We start from the raw sequence: 25,085 nt of genomic DNA, 5'->3' as shown, positions 1-25,085 counted from the left end.
AGCAAAAAAAAAAAAAATATATATATATATATATATATATATATATATATATATATATATATATATATATATATATATATATATATAACCAACCACAAATTGAATTGTTTTACAGTGTCATTGTAAACTGAACACTCCGTAATGTAAATATAAGACATTACAGACCCTGTGAAAATATTTCCTGATAGCAGTATTACGGTGGACACCAACCTACTAGGCAATATTAGAGACACCGTACCCTTTGTTATGAAGAGCGATAATTGCTCATGTTCCACGTAATATTTCCATATCGACTGGCGCGTGTAAGACACTACTGCCCCGTATTGCCTGTTTAAAACCCAGCGTGCTCATATGGTTCATGGCACGTGGTTCGTAGTTCATGACACATTCACCATGACTGAGCCCTCTCTCATTATTCAGCCATACATAACATCAAACTGTAACGATGAAACAAATGCAATGACTTAACCTCATTTTTGCTATATTACTACCTAGGTCGTGGATACCAGCAGTATTACCTGTCTCCTTATACTATGTAGTGGTAGTCATTTAACTGTTAAACTCGTTCTGATATGGGAACATTCACTGTTTTGGACACCAGGTGAGGGTTGTGAGGATACATGTACCAACCCTCCCACCATGTCAGAGGTTAAACGTATGTTTTCTGTAGTCATCGATCACACCCTGCACCAATACTCTCTGGAGTTAGTGTACCTGTATCCAATTTACCACTATCAATAAAGACATAGGGAAAACCCTACTTCTATCATTATATTTTCCAACAGTTTAACTGTGCTTTACAGTCTTCATCGAAACCAGGTGTTACTATGTATAATCAAGATTCATTACTGAAAGAATTTTTACCGTCTTTGATGACCATATCCACATGCCCGATGTAATGCCAACAACTAATGACATGAAGATTTTCAGCATGAAGATCTCCACAGATGGAATGCTCTGCTCCAGTGTACACTCTGCCCATAAGAAATACAGTATAAGATAATCATGATTACTCAGTGCTGGCTTGATGATAACTATCATTTGGCTAACTTAAGATATAAACTATTCAAATAAGCACCCTTTCTTGGAGAAGAGGCTAAGCTGCTCAGGATTGACAACCTAGTTTTATAAATTCCAAGACACATAACCATGCAGTTTTCTAGAATTCAGAAAAGAGTAGCTCACATTGAAAAAACATGCATGCAAAATGAAGTTGTGCCCTCAAGAAATGGATAGTTGACAATATTTTTCTGTGATGAACCACGGTAAGGTGTGGTGCTGAGGAACACCTGGACACAGCACAAGATATTTTTCAATTACCTCTCTTGTGATATTCATAGGGCTCCAAAAGGATAACCTTTGCATCAGAATACAAAGATAATATGGATGAAACATACAGCCATATTCAAGAAACATACAACAGGTGGTCGACTTTGTGAAGGCGATGAAGGTTCACATCGTCGTATTCAAGAATGTGGTAATGCAACGCAGATCAATGCTGATTGGCTAGCTGATATGACTATGCAATGGGATTATTGGAATATTGCAAAGGTGGCCTTCACAAGGAGATCCCCTTACAATGAGACTTTACAATGGAAAATAATCGCTGACAATTACACATTTTATCTCTTAAATGATTATTTATGCATTAAACACATTCGAAAATATAATTTTACGCTGAAGAGATGAGAATTTGAATGAAAGTTAAAGTTTTTGAGACTGCTGCCAGTCTTGCTGTTACTTAAGAATGTTTATGTTTTGCTTTCTGATTCTGGATCCCTCCTGGAGACCTTCCAAGCTGCCTTCTATCAGCAGACCAAGAAATCACGGCTATCATATTGTCCATGTTTATTTAAGTGATTATTCAACTTAAGAGGATATAACTTAAGCATTTTAGATATCTGTTAGTGGACTTAGCAGTGGATGGAACTATGGAAGCAGAAGTGAGTCACAGGGTGGGGGATGGAGGTGAAGGTCCTGGGAGCAATGAAGAATGTGTAGAAGGCGAGAATATTATCTCGGAGAACAAAAATGGGTATGTCTGAAGGAATAGTGGTTCCAACAATGTTATATGGTTGCGAGGCATGGGCTATAGATAGGGTTGTGCGGAGGGTGGATGTGTTGTAATAAAATGTTTGAGGACAATATATGGTTTGAAGTGGTTTGATTGAGTAAGTAATGAAAGGGTGAGAGAGATGTGTGGTAATAAATTGGACACATGGAGAGAATGAGTAAGGAAAGATTGACAAAGAGGATATATGTGTCAGAGGTGGAGGGAACAAAGAGAAGTGGGAGACCAAATTGGAGGTGAAAGGATGGAGCGAAAAAGATTTTGAGCAGTCAGGGCATGAATATACAGGAGGGTGAGAAGCGTACAAGGAATAGAGAATTGGATTGATGTTGTATACCAGGGTTGATGTGCTGTTGGTGGATTGAATGATTGAACCAGGGCATGTGTGAAGGAATGTGGGCTTTGTTGTCTTTTCCTAGTGCTACCTCATGCACATGTGGGAGAGTGGGTGCCATTTCATGTGTGTGTATATGTGTGTGTGTGTGTGGGGTGGGGTTGAGGGGGTGAAGGCAGCATGTATGAATATGTGCAAGTTTATATATGTATATGTCTATGTATGTATATCTTGAAATGTATATGTATGTATATGAGCATGTGTAGGCATTTATGTATATACATGTATATGTGGGTGGGTTGGGTCATTCTTTCGTCTGTTTTCTTGGGCTACCTCACTAACGCGGGTGACAGTGACAAAGAATAATAATGATAATGATAATGTGTGAAAGAAGAAAGTTAAGAGTAAATGTGAATAAGAGCAAGGTTATTAGGTACAGTAGGGTTGAGGGTCAAGTCAATTGGGAGGTAAGTTTGAATGGAGAAAAACTGGAGGAAGTAAAGTGTTTTAGATATCTGGGAGTGGATCTGGCAGCGGATGGAACCATGGAAGCGGAAGTGAATCATAGGGTGGGGGAGGGGGCGAATGTCCTGGGAGCCTTGAAGAATGTTTGGAAGTCAAGAACATTATCTCAGAAAGCAAAAATGGGTATGTTTGAAGGAATAGTGGTTCCAACAATGATGTATGGTTGCGAGGCGTGGGCTATGGATAGAGTTGTGCGCAGGAGGGTGGTTGTGCTGGAAATGAGATGTTTAAGGACAATATGTGGTGTGAGGTGGTTTGATCAAGTAAGTAATGTAAGGGTAAGAGAGATGTGTGGAAATAAAAAGAGCGTGGTTGAGAGAGCAGAAAAGGGTGTTTTGAAATGGTTTGTTCACATGGAGAGAATGAGTGAGGAAAGATTGACCAAGAGGATATATGTGTTGGAGGTGGAGGGAACGAGGAGAAGTGGGAGACCAAATTGGAGGTGGAAAGATGAAGTGAAAAAGATTTTGAGTGATCGGGGCCTGAACATGCAGGAGGGTGAAAGGCGGGCAAGGAATAGAGTGAATTGGATCGATGTGGTATACCAGGGTCGACATGCTGTCAACGGATTGAATCAGGGCATGTGAAGCATCTGGGGTAAACCATGGAAAGTTGTGTGGGGCCTGGATGTGGAAAGGGAGCTGTGGTTTTGGTGCATTATTACATGACAGCTAGAGACAGTGTGAATGAATGGGGCCTTTGTTGTCTTTTCCTAGTGCTACCTCGCACACATGAGGGGGAGGGGGATGTTATTCCATGTGTGGCACGGTGGCGATGGGAATAGATAAAGGCAGACAGTATGAATTATGTACATGTGTATATATGTATATGTCTGTGTGTGTATATATATGTGTATATTGAGATGTATAGGTATGTATATTTGCGTGTGTGGACATGTATGAATATACATGTGTATGGGGTGGGTTGGGCCATTTCTTTCGTCTGTTTCCTTGCGCTACCTCGCAAACGCGGGAGACAGCAACAAAGCAAAATAATAATGAAAATATATATATATATATTTTTTTTTTTTTTGCTTTGTCGCTGTCTCCCGCGTTTGCGAGGTAGCGCAAGGAAACAGACGAAAGAAATGGCCCAACCCACCCCCATACACATGTATATACATACGTCCACACACACAAATATACATACCTACACAGCTTTCCATGGTTTACCCCAGACGCTTCACATGCCCTGATTCAATCCACTGACAGCACGTCAACCCCGGTATACCACATCGCTCCAACTCACTCTATTCCTTGCCCTCCTTTCACCCTCCTGCATGTTCAGGCCCCGATCACACAAAATCTTTTTCACTCCATCTTTCCACCTCCAATTTGGTCTCCCTCTTCTCCTCGTTCCCTCCACCTCAGACACATATATCCTCTTGGTCAATCTTTCCTCACTCATTCTCTCCATGTGACCAAACCATTTCAAAACACCCTCCTCTGCTCTCTCAACCACGCTCTTTTTACTTCCACACATCTCTCTTACCCTTACGTTACTTACTCGATCAAACCACCTCACACCACACATTGTCCTTAAACATCTCATTTCCAGCACATCCATCCTCCTGCGCACAACTCTATCCATAGTCCACGCCTCGCAACCATACAACATTGTTGGAACCACTATTCCTTCAAACATACCCATTTTTGCTCTCCGAGATAATGTTCTCGACTTCCACACATTCTTCAAGGCTCCCAGAATTTTCGCCCCCTCCCCCACCCTATGATCCACTTCCGCTTCCATGGTTCCATCCGCTGCCAGATCCACTCCCAGATATCTAAAACACTTCACTTCCTCCAGTTTTTCTCCATTCAAACTCACCTCCCAGTTGACTTGACCCTCAACCCTACTGTACCTAATAACCTTGCTCTTATTCACATTTACTCTTAACTTTCTTCTTTCACACACTTTACCAAACTCAGTCACCAGCTTCTGCAGTTTCTCACATGAATCAGCCACCAGCGCTGTATCATCAGCGAACAACAACTAACTCTCTTCCCAAGCTCTCTCATCCCCAACAGACTTCATACTTGCCCCTCTTTCCAAAACTCTTGCATTCACCTCCCTAATAACCTCATCCATAAACAAATTAAACAACCATGGAGACATCACACACCCCTGCCGCAAACCTACATTCACTGAGAACCAATCACTTTCCTCTCTTCCTACACGTACACATGCCTTACATCCTCGATAAAAACTTTTCACTGCTTCTGACAACTTGCCTTCCACACCATATATTCTTAATACCTTCCACAGAGCATCTCTATCAACTCTATCACATGCCTTCTCCAGATCCATAAATGCTACATACAAATCCATTTGCTTTTCTAAGTATTTCTCACATACATTCTTCAAAGCAAACACCTGATCCACACATCCTCTACCACTTCTGAAACCACACTGCTCTTCCCCAATCTGATGCTCTGTACATGCCTTCACCCTCTCAATCAATACCCTCCCATATGATTTGCCAGGAATACTCAACAAACTTATACCTCTGTAATTTGAGCACTCACTCTTATCCCCTTTGCCTTTGTACAATGGCACTATGCACGCATTCCGCCAATCCTCAGGCACCTCACCATGAGTCATACATACATTAAATAACCTTACCAACCAGTCAACAATACAGTCACCCCCTTTTTTAATAAAGTCCACTGCAATACCATCCAAACCTGCTGCCTTGCCGGCTTTCATCTTCCGCAAAGCTTTTACTACCTCTTCTCTGTTTACCAAATAATTTTCCCTAACCCTCGCACTTTGCACACCACCTCGACCAAAACACCCTATATCTGCCACTCTATCATCAAACACATTCAACAAACCTTCAAAATACTCACTCCATCTCCTTCTCACATCACCACTACTTGTTATTACCTCCCCATTTGCGCCCTTCACTGAAGTTCCCATTTGCTCCCTTGTCTTACGCACTTTGTTTACCTCCTTCCAGAACATCTTTTTATTCTCCCTAAAATTTAATGATACTCTCTCACCCCAACTCTCATTTGCCCTTTTTTTCACCTCTTGCACCTTTCATAGGGTGGGGGAGGGGGCAAAAATCCTGGGAGCCTTGAAGAATGTTTGGAAGTTGAGAACATTATCTCGGAAAGCAAAAATGGGTATGTATGAAGGAATAGTGGTTCCAACTATGTTGTATGGGTGCGAGGCATGGGCTATGGATAGAGTCGTGTGCGGGAGGGTGGATGTGCTGGAAATGAGATGTTTGAGGACAATATGTGGTGTGAGGTGGTTTGATCAAGTAAGTAATGTAAGGGTAAGAGAGATGTGTGGAAATAAAAAGAGCGTGGTTGAGAGAGCAGAAGAGGGTGACTGAGTGTGAACGAATGTGGCCTTTATTGTCTATTCCTAGCACTACCTCGCGCACATTTGGGGGAGGGGTTTGTTATTTCATGTGTGGCGGGGTGGCGATGGGAATGAATAAGGGCAGACAGTATGAATGATGTACATGTGTATAAATGTATATGTCTGTGTGTGTATATATATATGTATACGTTGAGATGTATAGGTATATATATATGCATGTGTGGACGTGTATGTATATACATGTGTATGTGGGTGGGTTGGGCCATTTCTTTCATCTGTTTCCTTGCGCTACCTCACTAACGTGTGAGATGGCGAATAAGCAAAAAAAAATATATATATATATATATATATATATATATATATATATATATATATATATATATATATATATATATATATATCTTTCTTTTAAACCATTCGCCATTTCCCGCGCTAGCGAGGTAGCGTTAAGTACAGAGGACTGGGCCTTTTTTGGAATATCCTCACCTGGCCCCCTCTGTTCCTTCTTTTTGAAAAAAAAAAAAAAAAAATATATATTATATATATATATATATATATATATATATATATAATGAGTGTGTTAGCGGTTTTGATGCACGAGACCGGGTTATAGTGATGGGTGATTTGAATGCAAAGGTGAGTAATGTGGCAGTTGAGGGAATAATTGGTATGCATGGGGTGTTCAGTGTTGTAAATGGAAATGGTGAAGAGCTTGTAGATTTATGTGCTGAAAAAGGACTGATGATTGGGAATACCTGGTTTAAAAAGCGAGATATACATAAGTATACTTATGTAAGTAGGAGAGATGGCCAGAGAGCGTTATTGGATTACGTGTTAATTGACAGGCGTGCGAAAGAGAGACTTTTGGATGTTAATGTGCTGAGAGGTGCAACTGGAGGGATGTCTGATCATTATCTTGTGGAGGCTAAGGTGAAGATTAGTATGGGTTTTCAGAAAAGAGGAGTGAATGTTGGGGTGAAGAAGGTGGTGAGAGTAAGTGAGCTTGGGAAGGAGACCTGTGTGGGGAAGTACCAGGAGAGACTGTGTACAGAATGGAAAAAGGTGAGAACAATGGAAGTAAGGGGAGTGGGGGAGGAATGGGATGTATTTAGGGAATCAGTGATGGATTGCGCAAAAGATGCTTGTGGCATGAGAAGAGTGGGAGGTGGGCTGTTTAGAAAGGGTAGTGAGTGGTGGGATGAAGAAGTAAGAGTATTAGTGAAAGAGAAGAGAGAGGCATTTGGACGATTTTTGCAGGGAAAAAATGCAATTGAGTGGGAGAAGTATAAAAGAAAGAGACAGGAGGTCAAGAGAAAGGTGCAAGAGGTGAAAAAAAGGGCAAATGAGAGTTGGGGTGAGAGACTATCAGTAAATTTTAGGGAGAATAAAAAGATGTTCTGGAAGGAGGTAAATAGGGTGCGTAAGACAAGGGAGCAAATGGGAACTTCAGTGAAGGGCGTAAATGGGGAGGTGATAACAAGTAGTGGTGATGTGAGAAGGAGATGGAATGAGTATTTTGAAGGTTTGTTGAATGTGTCTGATGACAGAGTGGCAGATATAGGGTGTTTTGGTCGAGGTGGTGTGCAAAGTGAGAGGGTTAGGGAAAATGATTTGGTAAACAGAGAAGAGGTAGTAAAAGCTTTGCGGAAGATGAAAGCCGGCAAGGCAGCAGGTTTGGATGGTATTGCAGTGGAATTTATTAAAAAAGGGGGTGACTGTATTGTTGACTGGTTGGTAAGGTTATTTAATGTATGTATGACTCATGGTGAGGTGCCTGAGGATTGGCGGAATGCGTGCATAGTGCCATTGTACAAAGGCAAAGGGGATAAGAGTGAGTGCTCAAATTACAGAGGTATAAGTTTGTTGAGTATTCCTGGTAAATTATATGGGAGGGTATTGATTGAGAGGGTGAAGGCATGTACAGAGCATCAGATTGGGGAAGAGCAGTGCGGTTTCAGAAGTGGTAGAGGATGTGTGGATCAGGTGTTTGCTTTGAAGAATGTATGTGAGAAATACTTAGAAAAGCAAATGGATTTGTATGTAGCATTTATGGATCTGGAGAAGGCATATGATAGAGTTGATAGAGATGCTCTGTGGAAGGTATTAAGAATATATGGTGTGGGAGGCAACTTGTTAGAAGCAGTGAAAAGTTTTTATCGAGGATGTAAGGCATGTGTACGTGTAGGAAGAGAGGAAAGTGATTGGTTCTCAGTGAATGTAGGTTTGCGGCAGGGGTGTGTGATGTCTCCATGGTTGTTTAATTTGTTTATGGATGGGGTTGTTAGGGAGGTAAATGCAAGAGTCCTGGAAAGAGGGGCAAGTATGAAGTCTGTTGGGGATGAGAGAGCTTGGGAAGTGAGTCAGTTGTTGTTCGCTGATGATACAGCGCTGGTGGCTGATTCATGTGAGAAACTGCAGAAGCTGGTGACTGAGTTTGGTAAAGTGTGTGGAAGAAGAAAGTTAAGAGTAAATGTGAATAAGAGCAAGGTTATTAGGTACAGTAGGGTTGAGGGTCAAGTCAATTGGGAGGTGAGTTTGAATGGAGAAAAACTGGAGGAAGTGAAGTGTTTTAGATATCTGGGAGTGGATCTGTCAGCGGATGGAACCATGGAAGCGGAAGTGGATCATAGGGTGGGGGAGGGGGCGAAAATTTTGGGAGCCTTGAAAAATGTGTGGAAGTCGAGAACATTATCTCGGAAAGGCAAAAATGGGTATGTTTGAAGAATAGTGGTTCCAACAATGTTGTATGGTTGCGAGGCGTGGGCTATGGATAGAGTTGTGCGCAGGAGGATGGATGTGCTGGAAATGAGATGTTTGAGGACAATGTGTGGTGTGAGGTGGTTTGATCGAGTAAGTAACGTAAGGGTAAGAGAGATGTGTGGAAATAAAAAGAGCGTGGTTGAGAGAGCAGAAGAGGGTGTTTTGAAATGGTTTGGGCACATGGAGAGAATGAGTGTGGAAAGATTGACCAAGAGGATATATGTGTCGGAGGTGGAGGGAACGAGGAGAAGAGGGAGACCAAATTGGAGGTGGAAAGATGGAGTGAAAAAGATTTTGTGTGATCGGGGCCTGAACATGCAGGAGGGTGAAAGGAGGGCAAGGAATAGAGTGAATTGGAGCGATGTGGTATACAGGGTTTGACGTGCTGTCAGTGGATTGAATCAAGGCATGTGAAGCGTCTGGGGTAAACCATGGAAAGCTGTGTAGGTATGTATATTTGCGTGTGTGGACGTGTGTATGTACATGTGTATGGGGGGGGGGGTTGGGCCATTTCTTTCGTCTGTTTCCTTGCGCTACCTCGCAAACGCGGGAGACAGCGACAAAGTATAAAAAAAAAAAAAAAAAATATATATGTGAGAAATACTTAGAAAAGCAAATGGATTTGTATATAGCATTTATGGATCTGGAGAAGGCATATGATAGAGTTGATAGAGATGCTCTGTAGAAGGTATTGAGAATATATGGTGTGGGAGGCAAGTTGTTAGAAGCAGTGAAAAGTTTTTATCAAGGCTGTAAGGCATGTGTACGTGTAGGAAGAGAGGAAAGTGATTGGTTCTCAGTGAATGTAGGTTTGCGGCAGGGGTGTGTGATGTCTCCATGGTTGTTTAATTTGTTTATGGATGGGGTTGTTAGGGAGGTGAATGCAAGAGTTTTGGAAAGAGGGGCAAGTATGAAGTCTGTTGTGGATGAGAGAGCGGGGAAGTGAGTCAGTTGTTGTTTGCTGATGATACAGTGCTGGTGGCTGATTCATGTGAGAAACTGCAGAAGCTGGTGACTGAGTTTAGTAAAGTGTGTGAAAGAAGAAAGTTAAGAGTAAATGTGAATAAGAGCAAGGTTATTAGGTACAGTAGGGTTGAAGGTCAAGTCAATTGGGAGGTAAGTTTGAATGGAGAAAAACTGGAGGAAGTAAAGTGTTTTAGATATCTGGGAGTGGATCTGGCAGCGGATGGAACCATGGAAGCGGAATTGAATCATAGGGTGGGGGAGGGGGCGAAAATCCTGGGAGCCTTCAAGAATGTGTGGAAGTCAAGAACATTATCTTGGAAAGCAAAAATGGGTATGTTTGAAGGAATAGTGGTTCCAACAATGTTGTATGGTTGCGAGGCGTGGGCTATGGATAGAGTTGTACGCAGGAGGGTGGATGTGCTGGAAATGAGATGTTTGAGGACAATGTTTGGTGTGAGGTGGTTTAATCGAGTAAGTAATGTAAGGGTAAGAGAGATGTGTGGAAATAAAAAGAGCGTGGTTGAGAGAGCAGAAGAGGGTGTTTTGAAATGGTTTGGGCACATGGAGAGAATGAGTGAGGAAAGATTGACCAAGAGGATATATGTGTCGGAGGTGGAGGGAACGAGGAGAAGTGGGAGACCAAATTGGAGGTGGAAAGATGGAGTGAAAAAGATTTTGTGTGATCGGGGCCTGAACATGCAGGAGAGTGATAGGCGGGCAAGGAATAGAGTGAATTGGATCGATGTGGTATACCGGGGTTGACGTGCTGTCAGTGGATTGAATCAGGGCATGTGAAGCATCTGGGGTAAACCATGGAAAGTTGTGTGGGGCCTGGATGTGGAAAGGGAGCTGTGGTTTCGGGCATTATTGCGTGACAGCTAGAGACTGAGTGTGAACGAATGGGGTCTTTGTTGTCTTTTCCTAGTGCTACCTCGCACACATGAGGGGGGAGGGGGATGGTATTCCATGTGTGGTGAGGTGGCGATGGGAATGAATAGGGGCAGACAGTGTGAATTGTGTGCATGGGTATATATGTGTGTGTCTGTGTGTGTATATATATGCGTACATTGAGATGTATAGATATATATATTTGCGTGTGTGGGCGTGTGTGTGTGTACATTGTGTATGGGGGTGGGTTGTGCCATTTTTTTCGTCTGTTTCCTTGCGCTACCTCGCAAACGCGGGAGACAGCGACAAAGCAAAATGAATAAATATATATATATATATATATATATATATATATATATATATATATATATATATATATATATATATATATATATATATCTTTCTTTCAAACTATTCGCCATTTCCCGCGTTAGCGAGGTAGCGTTAAGAACAGAGAACTGGGCCTTTGAGGGAATATCCTCACCTGGCCCCCTTCTCTGTTCCTTCTTTTGGAAAAAAAAAAAAAAAAAAAAAAAAAAAAAAGATAAAAAAAAAAAATAGAGGGGAGGATTTCCAGCCCCCCCGCTCCCTCCCCTTTTAGTCGCCTTCTACGACACGCAGGGAATACGTGGGAAGTATATATATATATATATATGAGTGAGGCAAGATTGACAAAGAGGATATATGTGTCAGAAGTGGAGGGAACAAGGAGAAGTGGGAGACCAAATTGGAGGTGGAAGGATGGAGTGAAAGGGATTTTGAGCAGTCAAGGCCTGAACATACAGGAGGGTGAAAGGCGTGCAAGGAATAGAGTGAATTGGAACGATGTGGTATACCAGAGTCGACGTGCTGTCAATGTATTGAACCAGTTCATTTGAAGCTTCTGGGGTAAACCATAGAAAGTTTTGTGGGGCCTGGATGTGGAAAGGGAGCTATGGTTTCAGTGCATTACACATCACAGTTAGAGACTGTGAACAAATATGGCCTTTGTTGTCTTTTCCGAGTGCTACCTCGAACACGTGCAGGGGGAGGGTGGTGCCATTTCATGTGTGGCGGCGGGGATGGATGAAGGAAGCAAGTATAAATAATTTACATGTGTATATGAGTATATGTCTGTGTATGTTTATGTATGCATATGTTGAAATGCATAGGTATGTATGTTTGCGTGTGTGGGAGTTTATGTATATACATGTGCATGTGGGTGGGTTGGGCCATTCTTTTGTCTGTTTCATTGCACTACCTCACTAATGCTGGAGACAGAAGAAGGAATCCCGCTGGTAGTGCTCATCCTTCTGGAAGGCTCAGACTGGGGTGTCTAAATGTGTGTGGATGTAACCAAGATGAGAAAAAAGGAGATAGGTAGGATGCTTGAGGAAAGGAACCTGGATGTTTTGGCTCTGAGTGAAACGAAGCTCAAGGGTAAAGGGGAAGGGTGGTTTGGGAATGTTTTGGGAGTAAAGTCAGGGGTTGGTGAGAGGACAAGAGCAAGGGAAGGAGTAGCAGCACTACTCCTGAAACAGGAGTTGTGGGAGTATGTGATAGAGTGTAAGAAAGTAAACTCTAGACTGAAATGGGTAAAACTGAAAGTGGATGGAGAGAGATGGGTGATTATTGGTGCCTATGCACCTGCGGATGAGAAGAAAGATTAGGAGAGGCAAGTGTTTTGGGAGTAGCTGAGTGAGTGTGTTAGCAGTTTCAATGCACAAGACCGGGTTATAGTGAGGGGTCATTTGAATGCAAAGGTGAGTAATGTGGCAGTTTAGGGAATAAATAGTGTACATGGGGTGTTCAGTGTTGTAAATGGAAATGGTGAAGAGCTTGTAGATCTGTGCTGAAAAAGGACTGCTGATTGGGAATAACTGGTTTAAAAAGAGAGATATACATAAGTATACATATGTAAGTAGAAGAGATGGCCAGAGAGCGTTATTGGTCTACGTGTTAATTGACAGGTGGGTGAAAAAGAGACTTTTGGGAGTTAACGTGCTGAGAGGTGCAACTGGAGGGATGTCTGATCATTATCTTGTGGAGGCGAAGGTGAAGATTTGTAGAGGTTTTCAGAAAAGAAGAATGTTGGGGTGACATTAACATCTAAAAGTCACTCCTTCGTGCGCCTATCAATTAAGACACAACCCAATAACGCTCTCTGGTCATCTCTCCCACTCACATATGTATACTTATGTATATCTCTCTTTTTAAACCAGGTATTCCCAATCACCAGTCCTTTTTCAGCACATAAATCTACAAGCTCTTCACTATTTCCATTTACAACACTGAACACCCCATATACACCAATTATTCCCTCAACTGCCACATTACTCACCTTTACATTCAAATCACCCATCACTATAACCCGGTCTTGTGCATCAAAACTAGTAACACACTCACTCAGCTGCTTCCAAAACACTTGCCTCTCATGATCTTTCTTCTCATGCCCAGGTGCATATGCACCAATAATCACCCATCTCTCTACATCCACTTTCAGTTTTACCCATATCAATCTAGAGTTTGCTTTCTTACACTCTATCACATACTCCCACAACTCCTGTTTCAGGAGTAGTGCTACTCCTTCCCTTGCTCTTGTCCTCTCACTAACCCCTGACTTTACTCCCAAGACATTCCCAAACCACTCTTCCCCTTTACCCTTGAGCTTCATTTCTGCCACTCTATCATCAAACACATTCAACAAACCTTCAAAATACTCACTCCATCTCCTTCCTCACTTCATCTCCTTCTCACATCACCACTACTTGTTATCACCTCCCCATCAGCCCCCTTCACTGAAGTTCCCATTTGCTCCCTTGTCTTTTGCACTTTATTTACCTCCTTCCAAAACATCTTTTTATTCTCCCTAAAAGTTAATGATACTCTCTCACCTCAACTCTCATTTGTCCTCTTCTTCACCTCTTGCACCTTTCTCATGACCTCCTTCCTCTTTCTTTTACACTTCTCCCAGTCATTTGCATTATTTCCCTGCAAAAATCGTCCATATGGCTCTCTCTTCTCTATCACTAATAATCTTACTTCTTCATCCCACCACTCACTACCCTTTCTAATCTGCCCACCTCCCATGCTTCTCCTGCCACAAGCATCTTTTGTGCAAGCCATCACTGCTTCCCTAAATACATCCCATTTCTCCCCCACTCCCCTTACCTCCTTTGTTCTCACCATTTTCCATTCTGTACTCAGTCTCCCCTAGTACTTCCTCACACAAGTCTCCTTCCCAAGCTCACTTACTCTCCCCACTCTCTTCACCCTAACATTCTCTCCTCTTTCTAATCTGCCCACCTCCCACGCTTCTCCTGCCACAAGCATCTTTTGTGCAAGCCATCACTGCTTCCCTAAATACATCCCATTTCTCCCCCTCTCCTCTTACATCCTTAGTTCTCACCTTTTTCCATTCTGTACTCAGTCTCTCCTGGTACTTCCTCACACAAGTCTCCTTTCCAAGCTCACTTACTATCCCCACTCTCTTCACCCTAACATTCTCTCCTCTTTTCTGAAAACCTCTACAAATCTTCACCTTTGCCTCCACAAGATAATGATCAGACATGCCTCCAGTTGCACCTCTCAGCACATTAACATCCAAAAGTTTCTCCTTCGCATGCCTATCAATTAACACATAACCCAATAACGCTCTCTGGTCATCTCTTCCACTCACATATGTATACTTATGTATATCTCTCTTTTTAAACCAGGTATTCCCAATCACCAGTCCTTTTTCAGCACATAAATCTACAAGCTCTTCACCATTTCCACTTACAACACTGAACACCCCATATACACCAATTATTCCCTCAACTGCCACATTACTCACCTTTGCATTCAAATCACCCATCACTATAACCCGGTCTCGTGCATCAAAACTAGTAACTCACTCACTCAGCTGCTCCCAAAACACTTGCCTCTCATGATCTTTCTTCTCATGCCCAGGTGCATATGCACCAATAATCACCCATCTCTCTACATCCACTTTCAGTTTTACCCATATCAGTCTAGAGTTTACTTTCTTACACTCTATCACATACTCCCATGACTCCTGTTTTAGGAGTAGTGCTACTCCTTCCCTTGCTCTTGTCCTCTCACTAACCCCTGACTTTACTCCCAAGACATTTCCAAACCACTCTTCCCCTTTACCCTTGAGCTTCATTTCACTCAGAGCCTGAACATCCGTGTTTCTTTCCTCAAACATACTACCTATCTCTCCTTTTTTCTCATCTTGGTTACATCCACACACATTTAGACACCCCAATCTGAGCCTTCGAGGAGGATGAGCACTCCCCGCGTGACTCCTTCTGTTTCCCCTTTAAGAAAGTTGAAATACAAGGAGGGGAGGGTTTCCATTCCCCCGCTCCCATCCCCTTTAGTCGCCTTCTATGACACGTGACGAATGCGTTGGAAGTATTCTTTCTTCCCTATCCCCAGGGATATTTTTTTTTCATACTATTCGCCATTTCCCACATTGGCGAGGTAGTGTTAAAGTGCTGAATAGCCTTAGATGCTACAGTCCTTAGCTTATAAGCCTTAATTTTATAATCCAGTCCAATCTACCCAATTTAAATGTATTTTTACCCTTACTGTACTTCAATTATTGCTGTAAGATTTTTCTCATATTTTGCTTGTTCATGAAGAATTTCCATATATCCCTTCCCACTTAAGGCAACTTATCAGTGCATCCTCTTTTATATCCGTGTTTACCAGTTTCAGAAGAAAAAAAAAATTTTAATGCATGAATTGCTTACCTTCATTTTATGGAGTCCCAGGAGTATTTCAGTTAGTGGACAGCACAGGCTCTTGTCTAGGGTTCCTGGCATAAGATAGAGCAGCTCTCCTTTTTTTTTTTATACAATTGAATGCTGGCTCTTGCTCTGTATGAAATAGGCTCTCTCCACCAGCAAGACACGCTACTATTGGGTGGAGAGGGGAACAACGCACTCAGACTCTCCACCTTCCAAATTTATTTACCTACAACAGCTGACTAACAACATATCAACCTCCACCAATCAAACATTAGCAGCCCTGCCATACTTGGCCAAGGTTCATCTCGTATGTTGTTGGAAGGGTTACCAAGGTCGCACACTATCGTTGCTCACTTCCCGTTACATTGTTCTTCAATACAGCCCATAAAGTGACTCAACATTATGACTCTCTTAATGCAAAATTCACGGATGTTTTGAATATTCTAATATTATGTCTAATGCTGTTTGTTGGTGTCAATTTAAGGGCACATATTTTAGCCACGATATGATTCCACAAAACATCACTACACACCTATGATCTTACTGATCATAATTTTCGTCCAAAATTTCATTTATGTGACACAATCATATTTCTTACTAATAGCTTTCAGAGAATACTTAAATGCCAAAGTAGAGAAGTATCTAAATGCCAAAGTAGAGAAGCGATACTGTTGAGTTTCACTCACCTGCATTGCCACTAACACCACCATGATACTGCTTGTGTGTGATCCTGCCACGATGAAATCCACCACCACCACACTGCAAGGCCGCTACAGATGCCATCACTCGCCACTGCTTGCGGCTCAGATATTCATAAACGTTGCAGGCAATTACACATACAGCAGGAACAGTATATAGAACAGAGAAGACACCAATGCGCACCATCAGTTTCTCTAGTTTATTTATGTTATTTGCTACATGATATGATGTAGTAGACAAGGGCACACTCACTCCTGTTGAAGACATGAATTATATTAAAATCTTGCGCTTCTTTAATGTGAGGAGGATATCTACCTTTGATTTTTCATCCAAAATACATAAGAAAAATATGAATTTTTTTTTTTTTGACTACAAATAAATACCCATTTGTCAAAAAATGTACCTAAAATTGGGAAAGTATATATTCATATTTTTTTATTTTGCTTTGTCGCTGTCACCCGCCTTAGCGAGGTAGTGCAAGGAAACAGACGAAAGAATGGCCCAACCCACCCACATACACATGTATATACATACACGTCCACACAAGCAAATATACATACCTATACATCTCAACGTATACATATATATACACAGAGAGACATATACATATATACGCATGTACATAATTCATACTGTCTGCCTTTATTCATTCCCATCGCCACCCCGCCACACATGAAATAACAACCCCTCCCCACTTATGTGCACGAGGTAGCGCTAGGAAAAGACAACAAAGGTTGCATTCGTTCACACTCAAGTCTCTAGCTGTCATGTAATAATGCATCGAAACCACAGCTCCCTTTCCACATCCGGGCCCACCAGAAATTTCAATGGTTTACCCTAGACACTTCACATGCCCTGGTTCTATCCATTGACAGCACGTTGACCCCGGTATACCACATCGTTCCAATTCACTCTATTCCTTGCACACCTTTCACCCTCCTGCATGTTCAGGCCCCGATCACTCAAAATCTTTTTCACTCCATCTTTCTACCTCCAATTTGGTCTCCCACTTCTCATCGTTCCCTCCACCTCTGACATATATCCTCTTGGTCAATCTTTCCTCACTCATTCTCTCCATGTGAACAAACCATTTCAGAACACCTTCTTCTGTCCTCTCAACCACACTCTTTTTATTACCACACATCTCTCTTACCCTTTCATTATTACTCGATCAAACCACCTCACACCACATATTGTCCTCAAAAATCTCATTTCCAACACATCCACCCTCCTGCGCACAACTCTATCCATAGTCCATGCCTCGCAGCCATATAACATTGTTAGAACCACTATTTCTTCAAACATACCCATTTTTGCTTTCCGAGATAATGTTCTCGACTTCCACACATTCTTCAACGCTCCCAGAACTTTTGCCCCTTCCCCCCACCCTATGATTCACTTCCGCTTCCATGGTTCCATCCACTGCCAAATCCACTCCCAGATATCTAAAACACTTCACTTCCTCCAGTTTCTCTGTTCAAACTTACCTCCCAATTGACTTGTCCCTTAACCCTACTGTACTTAGCTAATAACCTTGCACTTATTCACATTTACTCTCAACTTTCTTCTTTCACACATTTTACCAAACTCAGTCACCAGCTTCTGCAGTTTCTCACATGAATCAGCCACCAGCGCTGTATCATCAGCGAACAACAACTGACTCACTTCCCAAGCCCTCTCATCCACAACAGACTGCACACTTGCCCCTCTTTCCAAAACTCTTGCTTTCACCTCCCTAACAACCCTATCCATAAACAAATTAAACAACCATGGGGACATCACACACCCCTGCCGCAAACCTACATTCACTGAGAACCAATCACTTTCCTCTCTTCCAACATGTACACATGCCTTACATCCTCGATAAAAACTTATTACGGCTTCTAACAACTTATCTCCCACACCATATATTCTTGATACCTTCCACAGAGCATCTCTATCAACTCTATCATATGCCTTCTCCAGATCCGTAAATGCTACATACAAATCCATTTGCTTTTCTAAGTATTTCTCACATACGTTCTTCAAAGCAAACACCTGATCCACACATCCTCTACCACTTCTGAAACCACACTGCTATTCCCCAGTCTGATGCTCTGTACATGCCTTCACCCTCTCAATCAATACCCTCACATATAGTTTCCCAGAAATACTCAGCAAAATTATACCTCTGTAATGTGAGCATTCACTTTTATCCCCTTTGCCTTTGTCCAGTGGCACTATGCAAGCATTCCGCCAATCCTCAGGCGCCTCACCATGAGTCATACATACATTGAATAACCTTACCAACCAGTCAACAATACAGTCACCCCCTTTTTTAATAAATTCCACTGCAATACCATCCAAACCCACTGCCTTGCCAGCTTTCATCTTCCGCAAAGCTTTTACTACCTCTTCTCTGTTCACCAAATCATTTTCCCTAACCCTCTCACTTTGCACACCACCTCGACCAAAACACCCTATATCTGCCACTCTATCATCAAACACATTCAATAAACCTTCAAAATACACCTACTCCATCTCCTTCTCACATCACCATTACTTGTTATCACCTCCCCATTAGCCCCCTTCACAGAAGGTCCCATTGAATCCATTGTCTTATGCACCATATTTACCTCCTTCCAAAACATCTTTTTATTCTCCCTAAAATATAATGACACTCTCTCACCCCAACTCTCATTTGCCGTCTTTTTCACCTCTTGCACCTTTCTCTTGACCTCCTGCCTCTTTCTTTTATACATCTCCCACTCATTTGCATTTGCATTATTTCCCTTCAAAAATTGTCCAAATGCCATGCCTCTCTCTCTCTCTCTCTCTCTCTCTCTCTCTCTCTCTAATATATATATATATATATATATATATATATATATATATATATATATATATATATATATATATATATATATATTATTTTTTTTTTTTTTTATTATACTTTGTCACTGTCTCCCGCGTTTGCAAGGTAGCGCAAGGAAACAGACGAAAGAAATGGCCCACCCCCCCCCCATACACATATATATACATACATCCACACACGCAAATATACATACCTACACAGCTTTCCATGGTTTACCCCAGACGCTTTACATGCCTTGATTATATCCACTGACAGCACGTCAACCCTGGTATACCACATCGCTCCAATTCACTCTATTCCTTGCCCTCCTTTCACCCTCCTGCATGTTCAGGCCCCGATCACACAAAATCTTTTTCACTCCATCTTTCCACCTCCAATTTGGTCTCCCTCTTCTCCTCGTTCCCTCCACCTCCGACACATATATCCTCTTGGTCAATCTTTCCTCACTCATTCTCTCCATGTGCCCAAACCACTTCAAAACACCCTCTTCTGCTCTCTCAACCACGCTCTTTTTATTTCCACACATCTCTCTTACCCTTACGTTACTCACTCGATCAAACCACCTCACACCACACATTGTCCTCAAACATCTCATTTCCAGCACATCCATCCTCCTGTGCACAACTCTATCCACAGCCCACGCCTCGCAACCATACAACATTGTTGGAACCACTATTCCTTCAAACATACCCATTTTTGCTTTCCGAGATAATGTTCTCGACTTCCACACATTCTTCAAGGCCCCCAGAATTTTCGCCCCCTCCCCCACCCTATGATCCACTTCCGCTTCCATGGTTCCATCCGCTGCCAGATCCACTCCCAGATATCTAAAACACTTCACTTCCTCCAGTTTTTCTCCATTCAAACTCACCTCCCAATTGACTTGACCCTCAACCCTACTGTACCTAATAACCTTGCTCTTATTCACATTTACTCTTAACTTTCTTCTTCCACACACTTTACCAAACTCAGTCACCAGCTTCTGCAGTTTCTCACATGAATCAGCCACCAGCGCTGTATCATCAGCGAACAACAACTGACTCACTTCCCAAGCTCTCTCATCCCCAACAGACTTCATACTTGCCCCTCTTTCCAAAACTCTTGCATTTACCTCCCTAACAACCCCATCCATAAACAAATTAAACAACCATGGAGACATCACACACCCCTGCCGCAAACCTACATTCACTGAGAACCAATCACTTTCCTCTCTTCCTACACGTACACATGACTTACATCCTCGATAAAAACTTTTCACTGCTTCTAACAACTTTCCTCCCACACCATATATTCTTAATACCTTCCACAGAGCATCCCTATCAACTCTATCATATGCCTTCTCCAGATCCATAAATGCTACATACAAATCCATTTGCTTTTCTAAGTATTTCTCGCATACATTCTTCAAAGCAAACACCTGATCCACACATCCTCTACCACTTCTGAAACCACACTGCTCTTCCCCAATCTGATGCTCTGTACATGCCTTCACCCTCTCAATCAATACCCTCCCATATAATTTACCAGGAATACTCAACAAACTTATACCTCTGTAATTTGAGCACTCACTCTTATCCCCTTTGCCTTTGTACAATGGCACTATGCACGCATTCCGCCAATCCTCAGGCACCTCACCATGAGTCGTACATACATTAAATAACCTTACCAACCAGTCAATAATACAGTCACCCCCTTTTTTAATAAATTCCACTGCAATACCATCCAAACCTGCTGCCTTGCCGGCTTTCATCTTCCGCAAAGCTTTCACTACCTCTTCTCTGTTTACCAAATCATTTTCCCTAACCCTCTCACTTTGCACACCACCTCGACCAAAACACCCTATATCTGCCACTCTATCATCAAACACATTCAATAAACCTTCAAAATAACCACTCCATCTCCTTCTCACATCACCATTACTTGTTATCACCTCCCCATTTAGCGCCCTTCACTAAAGGGTCCCATTGATCCATTGTCTTATGCACTTTATTTACCTCCTTCCAAAACATCTTTTTATTCTCCCTAAAATTTAATGAACTCTCTCACCCCAACTCTCATTTGCCGTCTTTTTCACCTCTTGCACCTTTCTCTTGACCTCCTGTCTCTTTCTTTTATACATCTCCCACTCATTTGCATTTTTTTTCCCTGCAAAAATTGTCCAAATGCCCTCTCTCTCACTCTCTCTCTCTCATCTCTCTCTCTCCTCCCTCTAATATATATAATATATATTACTTTTATTCTATTTATTAAATTTATATATATATATATATATATATATATTATATATATATATTTTTTTTTTTATTTTATTTGCTTTGTCGCTGTCTCCCGCGTTTGCGAGGTAGCGCAAGGAAAGTGCTGGAAAAGACAAAAAAAGGCCCAATCCACACCACCTACACATGTATACATACATCCACACACGCAAATATACCATACCTACACAGCTTTCCATGGTTTACCCCAGACGCTTTACATGCCTGATTCAATCCACTGACAGCACGTCAACCCTGGTATACCACATCGCTCCAATTCACTCTATTCCTTGCCCCCTTTCACCCTCCTGCATGTTCAGGCCCCGATCACTCAAAATCTTTTTCACTCCATCTTTCCACCTCCAATTTGGTCTCCCTCTTCTCCTCGTTCCCTCCACCTCCGACACATATATCCTCTTGGTCAATCTTTCCTCACTCATTCTCTCCATGTGCCCAAACCATTCAAACACCCTCTTCTGCTCTCTCAACCACGCTCTTTTTATTTCCACACATCTCTCTTACCCTTACGTTACTCACTCGATCAAACCACCTCACACCACACATTGTCCTCAAAAATCTCATTTCCAACACATCCACCCTCCTGCGCACAACTCTATCCATAGTCCATGCCTCGCAGCCATATAACATTGTTAGAACCACTATTTCTTCAAACATACCCATTTTTGCTTTCCGAGATAATGTTCTCGAATTCCACACATTCTTCAACGCTCCCAGAACTTTTGCCCCTTCCCCCCACCCTATGATTCACTTCCGCTTCCATGGTTCCATCCACTGCCAAATCCACTCCCAGATATCTAAAACACTTCACTTCCTCCAGTTTCTCTGTTCAAACTTACCTCCCAATTGACTTGTCCCTTAACCCTACTGTACTTAGCTAATAACCTTGCACTTATTCACATTTACTCTCAACTTTCTTCTTTCACACACTTTACCAAACTCAGTCACCAGCTTCTGCAGTTTCTCACATGAATCAGCCACCAGCGCTGTATCATCAGCGAACAACAACTGACTCACTTCCCAAGCCCTCTCATCCACAACAGACTGCACACTTGCCCCTCTTTCCAAAACTCTTGCTTTCACCTCCCTAACAACCCTATCCATAAACAAATTAAACAACCATGGGGACATCACACACCCCTGCCGCAAACCTACATTCACTGAGAACCAATCACTTTCCTCTCTTCCAACATGTACACATGCCTTACATCCTCGATAAAAACTTATTACGGCTTCTAACAACTTATCTCCCACACCATATATTCTTGATACCTTCCACAGAGCATCTCTATCAACTCTATCATATGCCTTCTCCAGATCCGTAAATGCTACATACAAATCCATTTGCTTTTCTAAGTATTTCTCACATACGTTCTTCAAAGCAAACACCTGATCCACACATCCTCTACCACTTCTGAAACCACACTGCTCTTCCCCAGTCTGATGCTCTGTACATGCCTTCACCCTCTCAATCAATACCCTCACATATAGTTTCCCAGAAATACTCAGCAAAATTATACCTCTGTAATGTGAGCATTCACTTTTATCCCCTTTGCCTTTGTCCAGTGGCACTATGCAAGCATTCCGCCAATCCTCAGGCGCCTCACCATGAGTCATACATACATTAAATAACCTTACCAACCAGTCAACAATACAGTCACCCCCTTTTTTAATAAATTCCACTGCAATACCATCCAAACCCACTGCCTTGCCAGCTTTCATCTTCCGCAAAGCTTTTACTACCTCTTCTCTGTTCACCAAATCATTTTCCCTAACCCTCTCACTTTGCACACCACCTCGACCAAAACACCCTATATCTGCCACTCTATCATCAAACACATTCAATAAACCTTCAAAATACACCTACTCCATCTCCTTCTCACATCACCATTACTTGTTATCACCTCCCCATTAGCCCCCTTCACAGAAGGTCCCATTGAATCCATTGTCTTATGCACCATATTTACCTCCTTCCAAAACATCTTTTTATTCTCCCTAAAATATAATGACACTCTCTCACCCCAACTCTCATTTGCCGTCTTTTTCACCTCTTGCACCTTTCTCTTGACCTCCTGCCTCTTTCTTTTATACATCTCCCACTCATTTGCATTTGCATTATTTCCCTTCAAAAATTGTCCAAATGCCATGCCTCTCTCTCTCTCTCTCTCTCTCTCTCTCTCTCTCTCTCTCTAATATATATATATATATATATATATATATATATATATATATATATATATATATATATATATATATATATATTATTATTTTTTTTTTTTTATTATACTTTGTCACTGTCTCCCGCGTTTGCAAGGTAGCGCAAGGAAACAGACGAAAGAAATGGCCCAACCCCCCCCCCCATACACATGTATATACATACATCCACACACGCAAATATACATACCTACACAGCTTTCCATGGTTTACCCCAGACGCTTTACATGCCTTGATTCAATCCACTGACAGCACGTCAACCCTGGTATACCACATCGCTCCAATTCACTCTATTCCTTGCCCTCCTTTCACCCTCCTGCATGTTCAGGCCCCGATCACACAAAATCTTTTTCACTCCATCTTTCCACCTCCAATTTGGTCTCCCTCTTCTCCTCGTTCCCTCCACCTCCGACACATATATCCTCTTGGTCAATCTTTCCTCACTCATTCTCTCCATGTGCCCAAACCACTTCAAAACACCCTCTTCTGCTCTCTCAACCACGCTCTTTTTATTTCCACACATCTCTCTTACCCTTACGTTACTCACTCGATCAAACCACCTCACACCACACATTGTCCTCAAACATCTCATTTCCAGCACATCCATCCTCTTGTGCACAACTCTATCCACAGCCCACGCCTCGCAACCATACAACATTGTTGGAACCACTATTCCTTCAAACATACCCATTTTTGCTTTCCGAGATAATGTTCTCGACTTCCACACATTCTTCAAGGCCCCCAGAATTTTCGCCCCCTCCCCCACCCTATGATCCACTTCCGCTTCCATGGTTCCATCCGCTGCCAGATCCACTCCCAGATATCTAAAACACTTCACTTCCTCCAGTTTTTCTCCATTCAAACTCACCTCCCAATTGACTTGACCCTCAACCCTACTGTACCTAATAACCTTGCTCTTATTCACATTTACTCTTAACTTTCTTCTTCCACACACTTTACCAAACTCAGTCACCAGCTTCTGCAGTTTCTCACATGAATCAGCCACCAGCGCTGTATCATCAGCGAACAACAACTGACTCACTTCCCAAGCTCTCTCATCCCCAACAGACTTCATACTTGCCCCTCTTTCCAAAACTCTTGCATTTACCTCCCTAACAACCCCATCCATAAACAAATTAAACAACCATGGAGACATCACACACCCCTGCCGCAAACCTACATTCACTGAGAACCAATCACTTTCCTCTCTTCCTACACGTACACATGACTTACATCCTCGATAAAAACTTTTCACTGCTTCTAACAACTTTCCTCCCACACCATATATTCTTAATACCTTCCACAGAGCATCCCTATCAACTCTATCATATGCCTTCTCCAGATCCATAAATGCTACATACAAATCCATTTGCTTTTCTAAGTATTTCTCGCATACATTCTTCAAAGCAAACACCTGATCCACACATCCTCTACC

At 42.2% G+C, this 25,085-nt stretch overlaps 1 protein-coding gene across 2 annotated transcripts in view; it reads right to left on the bottom strand.

Moving 5' to 3' along the window:
* LOC139751987 (frizzled-9-like) overlaps window positions 1–25,085 on the bottom strand; it is a 147,749-nt gene that overhangs the window by 16,377 nt on the left and 106,287 nt on the right. For both annotated transcript variants that reach the window (XM_071667737.1, XM_071667736.1), the window contains exons 9-10: window positions 16,300–16,566; window positions 865–974 (exon numbers count right to left, since the gene is read on the bottom strand). In XM_071667737.1, the coding sequence (XP_071523838.1) occupies window positions 865–974; window positions 16,300–16,566 (377 nt within the window). The remainder of the gene's footprint in view (window positions 1–864; window positions 975–16,299; window positions 16,567–25,085) is intronic.

This window comes from Panulirus ornatus, chromosome 12 (genome assembly GCF_036320965.1).
Source record: "Panulirus ornatus isolate Po-2019 chromosome 12, ASM3632096v1, whole genome shotgun sequence".
NCBI lineage: Eukaryota > Metazoa > Arthropoda > Malacostraca > Decapoda > Palinuridae > Panulirus > Panulirus ornatus.
This window is presented reverse-complemented; position numbering and strand designations above follow the sequence as displayed.